The 18,230-nt window shown below is 39.5% G+C and overlaps 2 protein-coding genes across 2 annotated transcripts in view; one reads left to right on the top strand and one right to left on the bottom strand.

Annotated features, from left to right (window-relative positions):
- NCF2 (neutrophil cytosolic factor 2) overlaps positions 1-7,214 on the top strand; it is a 28,661-nt gene extending 21,447 nt beyond the window's left edge. Inside the window, exons 12-15 of the mRNA XM_077157201.1 lie at positions 261-412; positions 538-649; positions 4,306-4,483; positions 6,719-7,214. Coding sequence (XP_077013316.1) covers positions 261-412; positions 538-649; positions 4,306-4,483; positions 6,719-6,831 — 555 coding nt within the window. The 3' untranslated portion in view covers positions 6,832-7,214. The remainder of the gene's footprint in view (positions 1-260; positions 413-537; positions 650-4,305; positions 4,484-6,718) is intronic.
- A 2,358-nt stretch (positions 7,215-9,572) lies between these two features.
- SMG7 (SMG7 nonsense mediated mRNA decay factor) overlaps positions 9,573-18,230 on the bottom strand; it is a 49,271-nt gene continuing 40,613 nt past the window's right edge. The window contains 6 exon segments of the mRNA XM_077157200.1: positions 9,573-10,838; positions 11,447-11,592; positions 11,710-11,880; positions 12,513-12,672; positions 13,176-13,256; positions 17,223-17,372. Coding sequence (XP_077013315.1) covers positions 10,725-10,838; positions 11,447-11,592; positions 11,710-11,880; positions 12,513-12,672; positions 13,176-13,256; positions 17,223-17,372 — 822 coding nt within the window. The 3' untranslated portion in view covers positions 9,573-10,724.

Raw genomic sequence — 18,230 nt, 5'->3', positions numbered from 1 at the left:
TCCCCCCTTCCATGCACACATTTCCTGCTGGTCCACAGCTGATGGGCTGAATCTTGCTCAGCCAGAATTCCTGCTCAAGCAAGAGTTTGGCTAAAGGACCTCTGAAGGGCCTTCCTGATATTACAAAGCCAGTTACTTATGCCTCTCTCTTCCTACATAGGGTACGCCCTGTGCCACACATAAAAAGCTATTGTGGTCCAGGAGATGTTGCCTAGAGGAAGCCTCAGACATTCATGAGTTCCCTTTGCTTCTTCTTGCAGGAAGTAAAGCTCAGTGTCCCCGTGCTCTGCATGCTGAAGGTGCACTACAAGTTCACGGTGATGATGGAGACTCGGCCAGGCCTCCCCTATATCCAGGTCCGAGACATGGTATCTAAGAAACTGGAGCTCCTGCCGGAACACACGAAGCTGAGGTGAGCTCCATGATGGCAGCAGTTAAGGGGGCAGGCAGCTAGGGACCTGGTACTGACTGGAGGACAGAGAAGAAGGAAGTTCTTTTGTGCTGATGTTTCTTGACTTGGTTCTTATACCTTCCCAGCTATCGACCTCCTGACAGCAATGAGCTGGTGCCCCTTTCAGACGAAAGCATGAAGGCTGCCTGGGGTCAAATGAAAAGCTACTGTCTGACTCTGTGGTGTGAGAACACAGTGGTGAGTGCAGGTGGGCCCAGGGCCACTTAAGGTCATGTTTCCACTGTGCCACTTATTCAGCAACACTTCAACATTTATCAAGCACCTTCTGTGTGTGCCAGGCATTCGGTACTGGGGACAAGATGGGTAATTAAACACAGTTCTGCCTCTCTTTCCTCTGCATCCTTACTCAAGCTGCAGCAGGAAGAGGGTTTCTCCAAAGAGAAAATTATGCCCAGGAGGCCCGAGAACCCAGAGAAAGTCTCCAGCCCCTTCCATTTGCTGCCATACCTGATGGTTTCATGGTTCATCCCCATCGTCAAAAGAGGTTGGAATGAAGTAACAACTTGAGGGGAAGCTCATAGCCATTCTTCACCTTTTCTTCCCATGGGGAAAACCATTTAGGGGTGGAAGACAATAGTGAGCATTCACTTCACAAAGACACGATTCTGGTAACAAATTCCTACCAATAGGAGAATTTCCCATGCGGAAGTTACCCTGCTAAATGCATTCTATGTATTAATTCTTATGATCCCAGAACTCTACAAGGTAGGTGTTATCCCCATTTTATAATTCAGGAAACAAAGATGAAGCTATGTCAAGCAACCTGAACAAGATTATACAGCTGGTCAGTAGCGGAGCCAGGATTTAGATGGCATTTGGACTCCAGAGTCTGCCTATATTCTTAACCAAGGACAGTAAAAGGACAGGCGCTCTTATTAGCCCTGATGTCTAGGAAAGAGTTACTGACTTTCCAGTAAGAATTAAGGGAGTAAGGAACAAAATCAAGGTCCAGAAGTACTAGCTGACACTCTTAACTTTGCCCATTAGTCTGCAGGGAAAAAGTAGATGTTCCTTTTTGTTGTGATGCTTTTAATCCCTTCCTCCTGCTTCCAGTTCCAAAACCCACCTGTCCGTTTTCTCTCACCACACGTTTGCCTTTTCTGAAATTTCATGTAAGTGGCTAGTACACTAGTCTTTTGCATTTCAGTATTCCTTTTTGCATTCCATTGTATGAATATATCACAATTTGTTTACCCATTCACTTGTTGATGGACATTTGTGTTGAAGTTTCCAGTGTTGGTTATTGACATTTAATCTTCGACAAATATTTGCCCAGCACCTACTGCTCTGTAGATAGGCCTTGGAGATAAAAAAAAAAAAAAAAAAAAAAAACCTAAGATGACACAGGCCTTTCTTAGGGGGAAAGATATGAACAAACAAATACTTACAAAACATCTGTTAAGTGTACTGAGATATACAAATGACATACTGTGCCGTGGAAGTCACATGGGAGGGCACCTAACGCAAAAATTATGGACTTGGGCAAGTCAGAATAGTCTTCCTGGAGAAATTCCTAAATCAAGTTTGTTGCTTAAGCCTTAAAAGGGTAAACATAAATTAGCCAGGTGGGGGAGGTCAGGATGTATTATATAGATGGAGAAAACAGAGGGGTAACAGCATAACGATCAACGTAGGGAGTGAAGGGCTCAGTGTTACTGGACATGAGGAGTGTGGGAGACAAAGTTGGAGAGACAAACAGGGGCCAGATCATGGAAGGCCTGTTTACTGCTGAACTTGGATGTGAGTGGGGGAGAAAAAAAGGCAGGTCTTGCTTTGATGATTCATGGGACATAAGAACAAGACAGGGAGATCAGCTAGAGTAGCCAATGGGCTGCTTCTCTGTGTAATCAGCTCTGCTTCCACAGTGCTGAGGTTGGAGAGAGCCCTTGATGGTCTGTAAATGAGACCAGTCTCCAGTGGACAGATGCTGTTGTTAATAGGGGATTCCCATTCGTTTCAGTTCTCTACTCACCTATTGTCTGCCTTAGCATTTTGTGGCAATTGCAGTAACATCAGTGTAAGGTGTATAAAATGAACCACTTCATACATGAATCCTTTAGAGAGCTGCTGTTTTTCACTTGCAAGGGGATTTTGAGAAATGGAAATTTCTCAAAAAAGTGGAAGTGCAAGGGGTCCCCTGAAAGTTTGAAATGTCACTCTAGGTTGACCAGGCAGGAAAGCTATTCCAGTTCTCCAGGTCTTGGGGCCACGGTAGAGATGAGAGTCCCTTCTGCAAGCCTTCCTTCCCACAGCTGGGCAGGGGTTTCTGCTTAGTTAGGGGAAGGGCTTTTTTGGTAGACTCACCCAAATCAGAGACAAATGCTTGCCGGAAAAAAAATGAGTGGGAGAGTAAAAATTAAAGAGGATAGTTTTTGCAAAGTGTTTAGAAAATTGCCTTCAGGAAGTAGAATCACTGGGGCTAAGATTCCCTCGTGCCTGAAATAAAAAGGGTCCAGGATCCTGTAAATAAAAGTGGAAGTGCAAGGGGTCCCCTGAAAGTTTGAAATGTCACTCTAGGTTTTCCAGTTGTCTTTTGGCTAATCCCTTCAAATCATTTTGATAGGATTCTGCCTAATTTTGCTCTAACGTAACCTGATTCACTTAAAAAGTGTTTTATTTTATTAAAAGTTATTTTTTTTTTTCTTTTTATGAGAGTTTCAATCTATCCAGAGGCTATTCATGGATAATCCTCCTCAAATTTCCAACACAGTCCTTTTGGAACTGTCAGCATTCACTATTGAACTCTTTTTAGTACTATCCCTTACCTTAGGAGGCAGCTAGTCAGGTAACTTTCATTCACACACTGGAAGAGAAGGAAAATGAACCAGCATTTTCTGAGCATCTGCTCTTTGGAAGAAACTCTTGTCATTAACTATGTTGAAATATTCATATATATTTAGAATAGTACTGTCTGAGTAAGTGCTCAATAAATGCCAACTATTATTCTTCTGTCATCTCACTTAATTCTTCTAGCTTCAATTTCAGGTAAGGAAACTGAGGTTCAGAGAGGTTACAGTGCTTGTTCAGGGACACACAGCTGGTAAGCAGTGGAGTTGGTTTACAGACTGGGTCTTTGTATTTCTTTGGGTCACTTCTACCTCACTGTACTGCCTGTCAATAAAAAGGATATGCCAAGATGGAGCAAACAGAACCAGGAAACTAGAACTTTTAACAGTATAGCATATTAGTATAGTGTTGTTTCTAGTTACTCGTTGAATCCTATGATTCACTTCTCTAGAAAATGCATATAGATATCACTTATCCAAGAAAAGTGGAATTTTTCATGGCCTTACACATAGTATGGTGCTGTGCAGTGGTTCTTGAACTTTACTGAGAATTAGAATTACCTAAAGAGTTTGTTAAAACAGCGGACTGTGCCCCACTTATCAGGGAATTTCTGATTCAGTAGTTAGGAGATGGTGCTGAAAATCTGCATTTCAACAAGGTCCCCTGTGTTGTGCTTCGGAAAGGGTGTTGGATTTGGAAGAAATCAGGTTTTGAATTTGGGCTCTGCCACTCACTTGTGACTAACATTTTCCACCGTATAAAAAAGAAGAATCAACAATGCCTAGTCTACCCCATTCAGGATTATTTCAAGGTTTCAGTAAATTAAAGACTATATTTGGTCCTGCTGCCCTTTTGGTTTCATTTATCTGACCATCCAATATTAATATAGTACATGCTAGGTTTATGCTACGCACCAATCACAAACTTGCTTTTTTGAGTTTATATCCCAGGTGCTTTGCTGACATTTCATTAACTGCTTCCTTTAGTGATGTACAAGGTTCACTGGCTAGGAATTTAGGAAAACTAATGGCCCTTTATTATTTCAGGGTGACCAAGGCTTTCCAGATGAACTCAAGGAAAGTGAAAAATACGATGTTAATAACCAGACAAGAGAACCTCATTTTAAGGAAGGGAGCCAAGTGATAGCACTTTTCAGTTACGAGGCTATTCAACCAGAGGACCTGGATTTTCTGGAAGGAGATAGAATCCTGGTGCTGTCAGAGGGTAAGTGCTACTCCAGGGTTATGAAATCTAACTTAAATGTCCCCAGAAACAAGATCAAGGATAGAGAGAAGAAAACAATAACCTACGGATGATATTTTAGTCAGTGGTTTCAATCTCCTTCCTAGCTTTCAGCTGGAGGGAGCAAAGCTTGGCCATTCTCTGTCTGTTGGTCTAATGGTCAAAGCAGCAACAAGTGGCCTAGTTAGATGGCTTCTTGATTACTAAAGATGGCTATGCTTTGGAAACCATGGATTCACATTCCCAGAGTTAATGTTTGAAGGTGGCTGGAATCATTTTGCTTTTGCACCAAGCCAGGTGATGCTTACCTTCTGCAAAAAGTTCTTTGAATTGATCCACTTTTCAAAGAAAAGGGAAAAGGTAAGATTTAAGAGCAAGTATTCATAATTGCTCTGTGTCTGTGGTGACTATCCTGATTATAGGACTTGACACATTTCGACACATTAAAAATCAAAACAGGAAGTTGAGAGTTCTGACTCAGCACTTCTCAAACTTCAGTATGCCTAAGCATCACTTGGGAAATTTTAGATACCTTGGTCAAAATCAGGTCTGGGCAGGCACAAAAATTTGCAGTTCTAACAAGCTGTGGGGTGATGCATGCTGATCAACTGACCACTCTGAGAAGCATCATTCTAACTCATGATTTGACGTGGTCTTATTTCTCTATGTTGAAACAGAAGATCACCATCACAAAAGCCTTGTCCACATGGCTGAAATGCTGTACATCAGCAATGCAAAGTAGTGGAAACTAATACTATTATCCATTTTAACAGAAAATCCAATGAATTAAGAAATGAGAGTGGGAGATTTTAAAGTTAACGGGTAGGAGTGTATAAGGTGTGGCAATTACCTCAAAACATGGGTAGTAAAAAATAGAAGATGCACTACTCATGTATATGTTCTAACAAGGGAGAATGTAAACATAACGGTAAGAATTGGGTTCATTAACTCCTAGTGACATTTTCTGTGTGTCAATATCAACCAACTGCCTAAACTGTCCAGTTTCTGGGGGGTGGGGTGGGGGAAGGGTAGGGAAGAGATAAAGGTGAGAGAACACAAAGGAAAAAAAAACCTTCTGCATAGATATGGAGAGAAGGCAGTGTGCTCCTACTATGATATGTACAAAAGTCTAAGTTTAACTCAGACTATCCCTGTAATACACTGAGACTTTATTGTAATGCTTAAACAACAGAATTCAACAATGGTGTGGGGTTGGGGGCGCGTCAACCACAGTCAATAGCCAAGATAATTTCATCCACAATGTATTTCTCCACCTTCAACGTGCATGTGAATCACCTGGGGACCTTGCTAAAACGCATTCCAATTACGGTCTGGGGCCAGCCGTGAAATTCTCCATTTGTGATTTGTTCCAGGAACCCAGAACAAGTAAATGCTTCTGCTTGGTCCATTACCCTCACAGTAAGTAGGAAGGATCAAGACAGTTAGTTCTTAATTAGAATTACCTAGGAACCAATAAAAAAATAAAAAATTTCTGATACACAGGCCACACCCTACAGAACTTCTAGGAGTGGGATTTAGGCACCGGTGATATCTGATCTAGGAATCATTACCCAGAAATTAGCATTATAATGAACTCCTGAACTTGGTTTTGTGCAATCTAGGCTTTGGCGTAGGGCATACTTTAGTAGTCTGATATTGGCAGAATGACTCTGAAATAAGTTATTAATCTCTCTGGGCCTCCTTTTCCTTAGTAGAATGGGGAGCTACATCTAAGCTACCATTAAGTTTGAGTGTATAAATATCCTAGCACAGTATCTATACTTTATTAAAGGCTCAAACTAGGAGCTATTAAAATCCTTATATTTTACAAACATATACTAAACCCACCCTCACCTCCAATTCTACCATGATTCATCTCTCTTTGATGAATCACAATGGCATGTCCTTTTCCTCTAGTCAAAATTAAGATCCTAATAAAGCTCACTTAAAACTCTCCTTTCTGTTAAAAAATACCTAAAGATTCATTGTTCAATTTTTTCCCTCAAGATTAGAATTCATTCTTTTGCCATTTATGCTTCCATTATCATATCTGAGCCTGAATCTGGTAAGATGGCTAATACCTCAAATCACTTTCTGACTTTTCCCTGTTATCACATTTGGAGGTAACTGAAGCACTGACAGATGTCTGAAATACCCAGATAGGAAAATTCTCCCATAACCTGTTTTAGAACTGATGTGTACTTTTTCTCTCATCAGTGAATGAAGAATGGCTGGAAGGTGAGTGCAAAGGGAAGGTCGGCATTTTCCCCAAAGCTTTTGTTGAAGAATATGCAACTGAAGATTTGGAAAGAACTCCCCGAGATGTCTAAGATGTTTCACAATCTATACATTAGAAGAAAAGGAAGCACTGTCATTTGTTTGCAAGATTTAGCATTCTTCTGCCATAAACTGTACTGAGACATTACAGTTTGGAAAAGTATTAACCTGCTTTTCCCTGTTAATGTAATTAGATGACAATGATGGTAGTGATGTAAAAACTCACCAGGATAATGGTTAACTTGGGGCGGGGGGGAATGTCTGGAAGGGGAATGAGGGATCTTATAGGGTGCTAGTGATCTGTTTCTTGCTCTGGATCTTGGCTTAACATAGGTGTGTTCACTTTGAGAACATTTCACTGAGTTGCACACTTAAGACTGGTACAGTTTTCTGTGATAACCTTAATAAAAAATTTGCCTTACAAAAATAAAACAAAGCACCGGGAGTCCAGGACCAAGAGCTAAGTATAAACCTTGGTGTTCCCATACCATTACTTTCAGAGTCTCTCAGGGTGTGAAGTAACCTTATAGGTAATTCAGAAGGCACATAACACAATTAACTTGTTTTCTCTTTACATGACAAGTTCCACTGCTTAAAAAGAACCTTCAGTATGTTAGGTTCCCATGCAAATACACAGCATTAAATTGCACAGAGAATTAAACACTAGAACTACATCCCTTTATGCCTTCTCAGAGAGGAATGGTTTTTAAGAGTTTAATAGTGAATATATGCCACTAGCACTTAAGCAATGAAAAGCTGAGTTCAGGGAGCCAGATGGTTAGTAGTATCCTATTAGTTAACACTGTATAATGTGTACTTTTACTAATATACATAATGGAATGCTAAGGTTTTATTTTGGCTATCATTTAACCAAATGGTCCACTTTTTCACTGTTGAGTGAAGGATTCCATAAACACTAGACCTCAGGACCCAGGCTTAAGCTCGCCACCCACCCCCCTACTTCTTGTATAGCATGTGTATCTTTTGCTAACAATTTCACAAATGTGTAGGTGTGTTTATAGAAAGCAGAGTTAGGAAATGAACTGTGGGTGGAATCAGTACAACGTCCCTAAGCGGAGCCCAGATAGCTCAACACCTAGAGGCAGAGCTAGCTGGTGAGTATAAAAACATACATCAGTACTATGAGACAATGCCCGTATACACTGAATGGAATATGTGGTATGTGAAGGTATCTCAATAAAATCTGCAGATTAAATAAAAACAAAAACAATGCACACACCTAGGGTAAGTTATGGCACTGGTTTCCAGAATGCTGCTGAGGGTCTAACAGGCTACCACTGGGCAATCTGGATACAACCTGAAGCAGAACAACCTCACAGCTCAGAACAATGATTACTGTCATTGCCAAACACACTTTGTGATTTTTATAGGCCAAAGGATACACTATTTCTGACTTACATAAGTAACAGCTATAATGAGAATAATAGTGGTGAGCTGTTAACTTCTTTACAGAAGCCATTCTTTCTTTCCTTCTTAAATAAAAAAATTTTGACAACCAGTTTCTTTCTGTCCATCTCTTTTTACAATAATGTATTGCTTTAGAATGCTACTGAAAGCAAATATAACCCTGAAGCGGTCTTCCTTTTTTCAAATTAGATTTTCTTTAATACTGTATTTTTTAGGAGAGGAAAGAAACAAACTATACTCAAGTCTGGTTGGAGAAAACATGGTTTAATTAAAGGCAAAGCTGATTTCAACAGCTGCAGGTCTTGCACAGACAGACCAAAACAAAACAAAACAAAAACAGGAAAACAAAACAAAAACACAAAAGAAAAGTTGACTACACAAAAGCAATTTCTGATGAAGATTTCCTCCCCCTCCCTCCTCATTACTCCACAGTGAGGATAAGGCGAGGAACCCCGCCCCAAGAGTCAGAAAACATTCCAAACACCAAATTCTCATGCAGAAATGGGGCTGTAGATGGGACCTGGGTACTATTGGGAGTGAGCTGGTGAACCTGGTTAGCTTGTCTAGGGTGCAAGAATCAGTGACAGTTCAAACACTGGAATGTTGCAGCTGCCTGACTGCAGAGCTCAAACACACAAAGTAGGTAAAGGTAGTAGAGGAGGAGGCTTTGGAAGGAGGGAATAGGAAAAAGGTGGACACAAGGAAGGGCTGGAGAGAAGCACAAACAGTTTCATATTGCCATTGGGGGTAGGGGGGCTTCACCCATTCAGAACTTTGAAAAACAAAAACAAAAAACCTCAAACACCATGTGAAATTAAAAGAGCAATAATATAAGCATACAGGGGCTCCAATCACTCTCAGAAGAGCAATGAGCATTTACCCCACCCCTTTTAATTGCTGGGGTTGCACAGACTCCAGTGACAACCTGGGTTCCTGGATGTGCTTTGCTCTGCAGCTGTTTTCCAGCTCTGAAGTCCCAAACTAATTCCACTCACTCACACACACAGTCCTTCCCACCTCCAGGAGAGCAGATGGGCATGTGTGCACACACAACCTCTCACACATAAACAAAAATGGAAAAACCTCCCAGAAAAAAACTCTACACTAGCACAGCAATTGGACATTTAGATTGTTTCCATAATTTCCCCTTAAAATATTATTTTTCCAGGAAATGACTAACAGAAATGTTGTCCTTCTGTTCCTACACAAGAAAATTTTCAGTCCTCTTTCCTCCTAATAAATATCAAATAAAAAGTTTATTTTTCTTCTTCAGCCTTTTCCATAATGGACCTCGTTGTGTTTTCTTCTGTGCATGACATGCACATGTCCATGCTGCCCTGAATTCCACTCTGAAAATGGAGGTTGGGAGGCTGCAGCTGGGCAGAGGCCTGGCCCCTGTGTGGGCTATGTAGACACTGCTGCTTCCTTCCTCTTCAGACTGTCTTTTAGGCCCCAACTCCTGGACCCCATGCTGTAACTTCTTGGTGAGATGTATACATTAGGAATAAAAACAATTACCAGCATACAGCACAGGGTAAGAAAGGGATGGAGGCAGGGGCAGGAGGTGGGCAGGGAGTAGGATGGGAGCACAAAAACCAACCAAACAAAAAATAACCACACTGAAAGCTTCTACCTATTAAAATGTATTAGGCCATGAATGGAACAGCCTGCTTTCTGAGGGACTGCCTGCTATGCTACCGTAAAATGTACAGGAATCAAAACGTTAATTTAAAATCCTACAGCAGTCACCTGCTAGTCCAGCCCAGCACCACTACCCACACTGCATCCTCGACTGGGGCTAGAGCACCTACAGAGTGAAAGGCCTATCTTGCTGGAGTCTGCAGACCAGGGGAGGGCCTACCAGAACTTTCTGAGTGAAAGGTGAGACCTTGTACTCTCCCTTATGGAACTCTTCCACTGGCTGAAGTTTCCTCAACCTGCCACCACCATCCTCTCATAGGAGCAGTGAACGGGGCTTTCCTTGCTACACACTGACTAGAAGCCCATCTGTGTATGGAAGAATTCAGTGTGATATATTACTACTGAGAATAATAACAATAATAAAAGATGTTTGGAAAAATTTCAACTACATTCTCAGTCAGCAAAGCAATCATTAATGGATTCCTATTTTATTCCCCAATGAGGAAAAAAGGACTGAGAAGTTCCCACTGGCTTCACCCATCTGCCTTTCCTTCTCAGCTTTCACTTCCCATGTGGCTGGGGACATGCACGATGGAGAAGGTGAGAGGCGGTAATATCAGGTAACTGAGTGAGACAAACAGCAGTTCCTCTCTCCCTCCGGAACACCGGGGGGACGGAGAGTTCCTGATGGTTTTTTCTTTTTGTTGCACTGCGGACATTTCGTGCACACTCAGCGGGCTGGTGGAACACTTACACCCTCTTAACAGCGAGAAAGAAAAGAGGGCTGCCACCTGCAGCGGACTGTGTGGGCCAGTCCTGCAAACCCAACATGCCATGGTTTTATGGAGCCTTCATTCCCAGGGTTGCCACTTTGGCCTCAGTGCGGAGGGTTCATGGTGCCTTGTCCCCGCTGCTGTTTTTGCTTCTGCTGCATTAACAGCTGCTCCAGAGCGGAAGGTCCAGGATGCATCATGGAACTGGACCAGATAGACTGAAAAACAGCCCAGATCTTGTCAGCAGAGGTCAAATGCCTGGTTGTCTGAAAGGGATTTGTTCTTCAATCCCAGCCAAGTATGTCCCCCAAAACCCACCCTAAACCTTAAATTCAGCTATCAGAAAAATCCATGAGAGACTGTCTTTAAGAATATTCGGTTCCCATTAAGATTATTTTAAAATAGAAAAAGTGAAATTACATTTTATATAAAGTCTTTTAACTAAAACTCAGTTCCATGTGGTTCCATAGGGTGTTTGCTATTATGGATTTTAGGCAAACAAAGTATTTCTAAAGTTAGGTACCTCTTGACTTGGTACAGAAGAGGCTTAAACATTCCAAGATGAATTCAAATTTTCTTAACCTTAGACCAAAACTAAAACCTTTATTTATGTTTCTGTTCCCATGAAGACTCCATTTTATCACCACTGAGTTAATACAATACAAAAATCGCATTCAGGAATTTTATAAGGCAAACCATGTTTTAGGACTTTTCTGTGCTATGCATCAATCAGTTCTAAGGCCTTAAGGAATAAGCATAACCATTTATGTGAGTGAAAGTGGAGGCATCTTTGTAGCTGTGGTTCTTGCTCCTCAAATGCACTCACCTTTAGGCTTTCCATGAGGACAGCAGAAGAATCCTCCATTGAGGGGCCATGACCTGCCCAGGTGGCACTTGGAGTGCCGGCCTGATGCCAACTGCTCTCAGAAGATGATGTTGATGAGAGATAATCAATGCCAAACCCACCCATGGCTAAAGGATAAAAAGAGATAAGTTTAGAAGAAGATGTTCAATCACTGCCAAAGTGCTAAATCCCAGGGAAGGATAAAGTTATTTCACTTGTGCTAGGTGATGAAACCCAGATCTCACCTGGCTTATCTGTTTTCCACCGGTCTGCAATCCTCCTATCCCTGTTATCTGGAGTCCCAATGGGTCCAAAATTGGAGAATGGAACAGAATTATGGTTGTGTGTTGGAGGAGAGCTTGGCAGGCTGCTTGGGTTAGAGGAATGAGGAGATTGGCTGGCTGGTGTTGAATGATCTATTAAATAGTAACATAGGAAATTAAATTAATGTTTCACAAACATATCAAGAACTAAGATTCTCTGTAGATATGACCACTAAGATTCAACTGAATATAACCGAGGGCTTTGGAGGAAAGGACCACCAAATGGAACACCTGCCAGATAAATTACTTTGTCTTATCATACATAATTCTTTGCCTAAAACACAAACCAAAAAACCAGTAGGCAATTTTGTCAACTGCATACACGGCCTGGCATGTCCATTTCGGGCCTTCTCTAACAGAAATGGAAGAGCCTAACTCTGAGAATTACTATAAATTAGACTTCTGAGACATGCTATCTTAAAAATTTCTATTTTAAAAAGTGCAACTTTCTATACAAATAATGAATGTCTACAAATAAAATAAAAAGAGCTGAAACCAAATACCAAGTAAGCTGAAACCCTACTTTTCTCCTTTACAAGTGTGTTGGTTAAGGAAGATATAAAGTTTTTAAAGTAGCATCTATTACATGAACCAGTTCACCAGGCTTTCTAACTTCATTCAGAAGCTATGTTAAAAATCGAATATATTTATACTTAGAAGCATACTAACTCAATCAATCTGAGTGCACAAGAAATGCAAGTTTTATATAGCTGATTAGTTAATACCTGAACTGGCAGGAAGTGAAGGAGACCACGGAGTCCCTTCAAAAAGAGAGTAGAGTGACGTTTCTTGGGGAGCCACTGAGGGATTGAGTTCTGCTTTGGAGCTGGATGTCAAGTTTTTCCCATATACCTCATTGAACACACTGTTATTTGGGTATCTTTCCTGAAAGACAATGGATAGGTAAGTTATAAACATTATTAAGAAAATACATTGATCATGGTCATGGATGTTTGATACACCTTAAGGAAACTTCTGAAGGCTTTTTCTTTTCTTTTTTTTAATTTTCCTGTCAATTCATTTTCTCTTTTGCTTTCTTTCCCCCACTCTTTATTTTCTTCTACGTAAACCACCCAGGTTAAATAAAATGTAAATTATTTCTCTGTCTGAACAACAAAGCCCTAAGGATTTCAATATTAATGAGAAGTTCAAGGGTTCAAACTCACAATGTAAGTCTCTGGTTTGTTCTAATCAGACAAAGGAGATAAAATCAAATATTGGGGAAACACCAATACGAAAAATTAAAAAAACAGAAAAATAAACATACTGAAATAGAATGGTAAAGAAAATAATTTAATTTCAAATGTGATAAGACAATTAGAATTCTCTCCCTGTTTTCTATAGCCTACAATAAAACCACAAAGCAGGATTCTTTACTGATTACCTACCTGATTTAGAGAGAATCCAGTGAGGGACAGGAAAGAGGATGAATGTGACATGAGCTCTGAGGGCTTCTCTAATAAGGATTTCTTCACAGTTGAAAAAAAAAAAAAAAGTAAATTATGCCTTCCATTGTCCTAATATTAATAATTTTAAGATACTACAGAATCAAAATAAAAAGCTACTATTTAAGCACAGTTGTGCTCATGAGGGTCCACTGTGTAAAACATAAGGCTTAGAAGATACGAATTCAAATCTGTTAATACCATGACACCAGCTATGTGCCATTTGCTATAGGTGAGTCAGAGAGAGCCCTCTTTATCTAATTTATCAGAGGTCCTAGCGGGGACCACAGATCGTGGAAAACAGCAGTTCTAGGAATTTGCTGGACAGGAACCTCAGGAACCCCCTCATTACTGGTAACATTTAAAATACTCTCAAAACAAGATGCTGAACTGTTTGGCACTGTTTTAGCCCCTGGAATCCGCCCCCCCCCTCAAAATCCCTCTCATTTTTCATTAAATGTTATTTATATTATCATGTAATAGGTTTCTTATCAAGATCTTTAAATAAATTGATTAAACATGTTAAACATTTCTCAATTTTAACTTGTATAATAAATACTGATATAAACCACAGGACTCTAATAGCATAAAACTTTCAGAGGCAAGCATAAAAATCTCAATATATTTGCTGTGATACAACATTTTACTCATTTATTCACTCTATACTGGTTTGATAAGTTGCTAGTCATTCTATTTATATCCTCTTTTTAACATGAAAGATCCACTATATTTTCCACTCTACTGTTAACATCCATTTCCCTGTACTCAAATCACATCTGTATTTCCCATTATTAAAAAATGTCTGCTACTTCCCCTAACAAACTACAATGTTTAGCAGTTTCAAATCTAAACTAGTATTAGACTCTTCCTTAGCATAAGCTTTCTAATTTAGCACTGACATATTTCCAGTACATCCTTAACTTAACTACACACTTAACTACACACACAGACATGCAAGCATGCGCTCATACCCTCCCTCACCAAGTTTCATCGCATACTACATCTTTCTCTAAATAAATATCAGTCCCAGTTCATCTGCTGATTACTGGGGTCTTTTGAAATGTAAATTCCTCATATGGGACATGAGAACGACACTCTTTATACATTTGCAGATATTTCCATATCCTCACAAATCCTTCCTTTGACTCAGCTGATAAATGGTATCTTGGTTGAGGATGAGATCTTAGGCCACTATCTTCTTTCAGAAGTTTGGACATGCTATGAAATTTTTTGTTCTTTTTAAGTAACTTATTCTTTCTGTCAGGGAACTTGTAATATTTATCTTTATCTGTAAGAGTTCAGGCATTATACCAGGATGTGCCTAGGCATATGTGTGCCTTTTCTCATCAATTCAGCCTGGAACTTGGTAAACACTCTAAAGCAGCAAATACAAGTTCCTTTTCAGCTAAGGGAAACATTCTTCTATTATTTAGTCTCTTCTCCATCTGTTCCTGCTTTTCCTTTGGGACTCTATCATTTACATGTTAAGTCTTCTGGATCTAACCTCCAAGTTTCTTAAATTTTCCCTCATAATTTTTTTTATCTTTAAACTTTTTTCTGTGCTTTAAGTATTTATTGCACTTGATGTCAGAATACAAATTTAGATCTGAATTCATCTACTTTTGATATGTTAAATTGTGGAATCATTTCTCTCTCTCTTTTTTTTTAAGATCTAGAATGTCTTATATAGGCGCTCTCCTTGAATTTCCTTAAGTACTTTTATTATTTTTTTGTATTCAAGTTATGGTCATTCTCCTCTAGCAGTTCTGTTTTGCTGAGTATGTGTGTTGTTGGCTGACACATCTTTCTCTGGTGGTAGGACCCCTTAGATAGTTTAGTGTTTTTCTTCAATGGCTCTTTGGGCAGGCTCAGCTTTGATTACTGAAGTACACAGGATATACTGACATTTTTTTCACAACTAGAAATCAAAACCTTATATTTTTGATAAACTTTAATCAGATCTAACATCTTACTACTCTATAAAAAATCATTAGAGGTCTTCCTGATTTCCTCATAATGGTCAATCATTTCCATACTTTCAAGCAGTATGTTCAATTTCTCATGTAGAAAGAGAAAGACATCACTAAGACATCACTGACAAAGTGTAAATTTTCCAGTGTGCTCTTTGTTGTTCTCTGCCATGGAAAGTTGCAATGTCAAAAGCATGGAGTCTGTACCACATGCAGTAGTTCTCTTAGAGTTACAAAGAGTGTGCCTGGTGCTTCTGAACTCTTTAATCGTGTTCAGGAGAGACTTCAGATAAAGCAGTCATCCTCTTCCATTAAGTTCTGAAGAGTCAGTGAGACACTGAATATGCAAACACTGAATGGCAGGCTGCAATGGCTGGGGGAGAAACTCCAGAGGTGTAGACTCTACAGAGGAGAGGTCGTGTCCGCTTACCCCCCACTTCACTCATATTTTAAACCACTGACATTAATGACTTCAAAAAGTCTTTCAAATCCAAATGGTTTTATGTTTCCTAAGCAGCTCTATTTGTGGAATTTATTAAAATACTTGTTAAAAGTCAAGCTTACATTTATCGGCCCTAAGAAAGTTGTTTGGAAAAAAAAAAGCTAAATTTCTAATGCTGTTATTGAACAGTTAGTCAACAAAGCATTTATTAAACATCTACTACATGCAACACACTTTCATATACATAAAATCATTAACAATGGAAGGCTAAAGTCAAGAGTTTTTTGTTTCATTTTTTCCCCTTCACTGTTTTTTAAATATGCAACAAAATAGACTGGGGAAAATAAAACACTTCTTCCACCATCAATTTCATTTCCAACAGAAAGGGCTGGAGCAACAGAAACTAGTGGACAGGGAGGTACTATAATCAGTTCCTCAAATTACCCAGCAGAAAAGCAGCAAACAAGGCGAACATGTAGAGGTAACAGTATAGCAGCTGGGTTTCTACAGCCCTTCTATCTCAGTCAAAACTATCATTTTAAAGTTTCTAGGAGACCTTTTAGTTCTACTAACTTGGGGGGAAAGTATGGGAGGCCTTTCCTGACACTCACCCAGGCCATTTATTAAGGGAGCTTCAAACTGCTAAGAGCAGCAGCCACTATCATGACAGCCACTAATCTTTTATTTCTTCCAATACCAAAAATAATGTATTTTAATCTTACGAATGTTTTCTTGCCCTTTCGTTTATGGGAAAAGAAATAGTAAGAAAGTAAAACTAAGAATAGTTTTCTGTGCTTTATTAAGATGGTGTGAGAGAGGAAGGAAAACCACAGAGGATACATCTCTTTTTTTCACCATCTTGTATACTCCACCATCCTCTTCCTTAGTAAAATGTAATCACTGATGAGTATATAGAATGACATTCTTTGAAATGCAGGCAAGATTTCAGAAGGTTATTTTTTTTTAAGATACTACTAATAAATTCTTAGGTTTTATTTTATGTCATCCTATTTATCTTTGTGATAGGAATTTATCACTCATTTTTAGCACTCAAACATGTTTATAAATATAATCTTCTTCATGTTTTATTGTTTGTGAACCAGGTTCTAAATTTAGAACAGGGCTCTTCCTGAGGTCAGTTAAGCAAAATGAAGAGTCACATACCGTTTAATAGCATCAGTAAAAAATCCAGAACACATTTCCTTTCATATTCTGAGTATATCTCAGGAAAAATCTTGCTATTTCTTAGCAAGATTATACAATCCTTGAAATTCTAGAGTGCAGATGGAAATCCACTTAAAAATTAAGTTACCTTGCCAGCAAAGTCATATCCTGCATATGACCAGTTAACCCATGCAACCAGGTTGTGACTTTAAAATCTGTGGGAGCTATGAAATCAGAAATGTTTTGCCACGTTTTACTTCCATTTTTGGGTCACTGTGGCCCATAGGTAATGTGTCTCATAATTCTACAAATATAGAAAGCCTTAGAAAGAAGAAATCATCTATTCTATTTACTATAAAATCTCAGAAAAGAAGTTGGAGTTAGAGCGAGAAGCACATTATGTCAAATACATACAAAAAGGCTTCTTCCAGGAAGAGAGGCGAGAGGCCCCAGCAGAGCTGGGTAAAGATCAGGAGGGTTAGAAAAAATCAGCTCTTCCTCTTCCTCCAAGGCAGCCAGACTCTTTAACAGGTCCGGAGGAAGCAGAGGGGAGCTCTTGGGGTCCTAGTGACAGAAAGGATTAGAGTGAGATGCAATAAGGGATGCCAAAAGAAAAGCACGAAAGAGTAGTAGCATAATGAGACTGACGAAGGCAACTAAAAGCAAGGAAAGTAATTAATAGTGAAATAGTATACAATGAAAAGGCTCACAACTCAGAAATGCAAACACAAAGTGACACAAGGACAATGGCAGAGAAAGATCAAGACTCAAAAGAAAGCAAAAATATTGATAAACATAAAGCAGAGCATATAAGGTTAATATGGCTAATGAGTAAAACAATGCAGTATAATAAAGCAATTAGCATCTCCTACACTAATAAAGAAACATCTTTTTTTTTTTTTTTTTTTTTTAAAGGAAAGACAGAGAGAAGGAAGGAAGGAAGGAAGAAAGGGAAACATTTTTTTAAACATTTTCTTGTTTTATTGTATTCTGTTTCTCCGTTTTTGTTACATGGGCTGGGGCCGGGAATCGAACCGAGGTCCTCCGGCATAGCAGGCAAGCACTTTGCCCGCTGAGCCACCGCGGCCCGCCCAAGAAACATCTTTTTAAAAGTAGACACACGTCTGTTTCTCACGAATAAAAAGGGCAAGGAAAGGGAACTCCATAATCTAAGATAATTGGCTAATGATGTTCCTCTCAGAATGTAATTTGTTTAAATTCTCAGGAAACCTACTTTTAAACTTAGATGATTCAGCCCAACTGAGAAGAGCTCTTTGTTTCAGAATTCTCTAACATATTGTGTTAGAGGTTTCTGTACATGATCTGCTAGAACAGCACAGTTCAAAATCAGTTACAGAACTCTTCACCTTGTCAAACTCAAACATATTTGCAATTCTGAAGGGGAGACCTTGAGCTGCATCA

Source organism: Tamandua tetradactyla, chromosome 4 (assembly GCF_023851605.1).
Source record: "Tamandua tetradactyla isolate mTamTet1 chromosome 4, mTamTet1.pri, whole genome shotgun sequence".
Lineage (NCBI taxonomy): Eukaryota > Metazoa > Chordata > Mammalia > Pilosa > Myrmecophagidae > Tamandua > Tamandua tetradactyla.
This window is presented reverse-complemented; position numbering and strand designations above follow the sequence as displayed.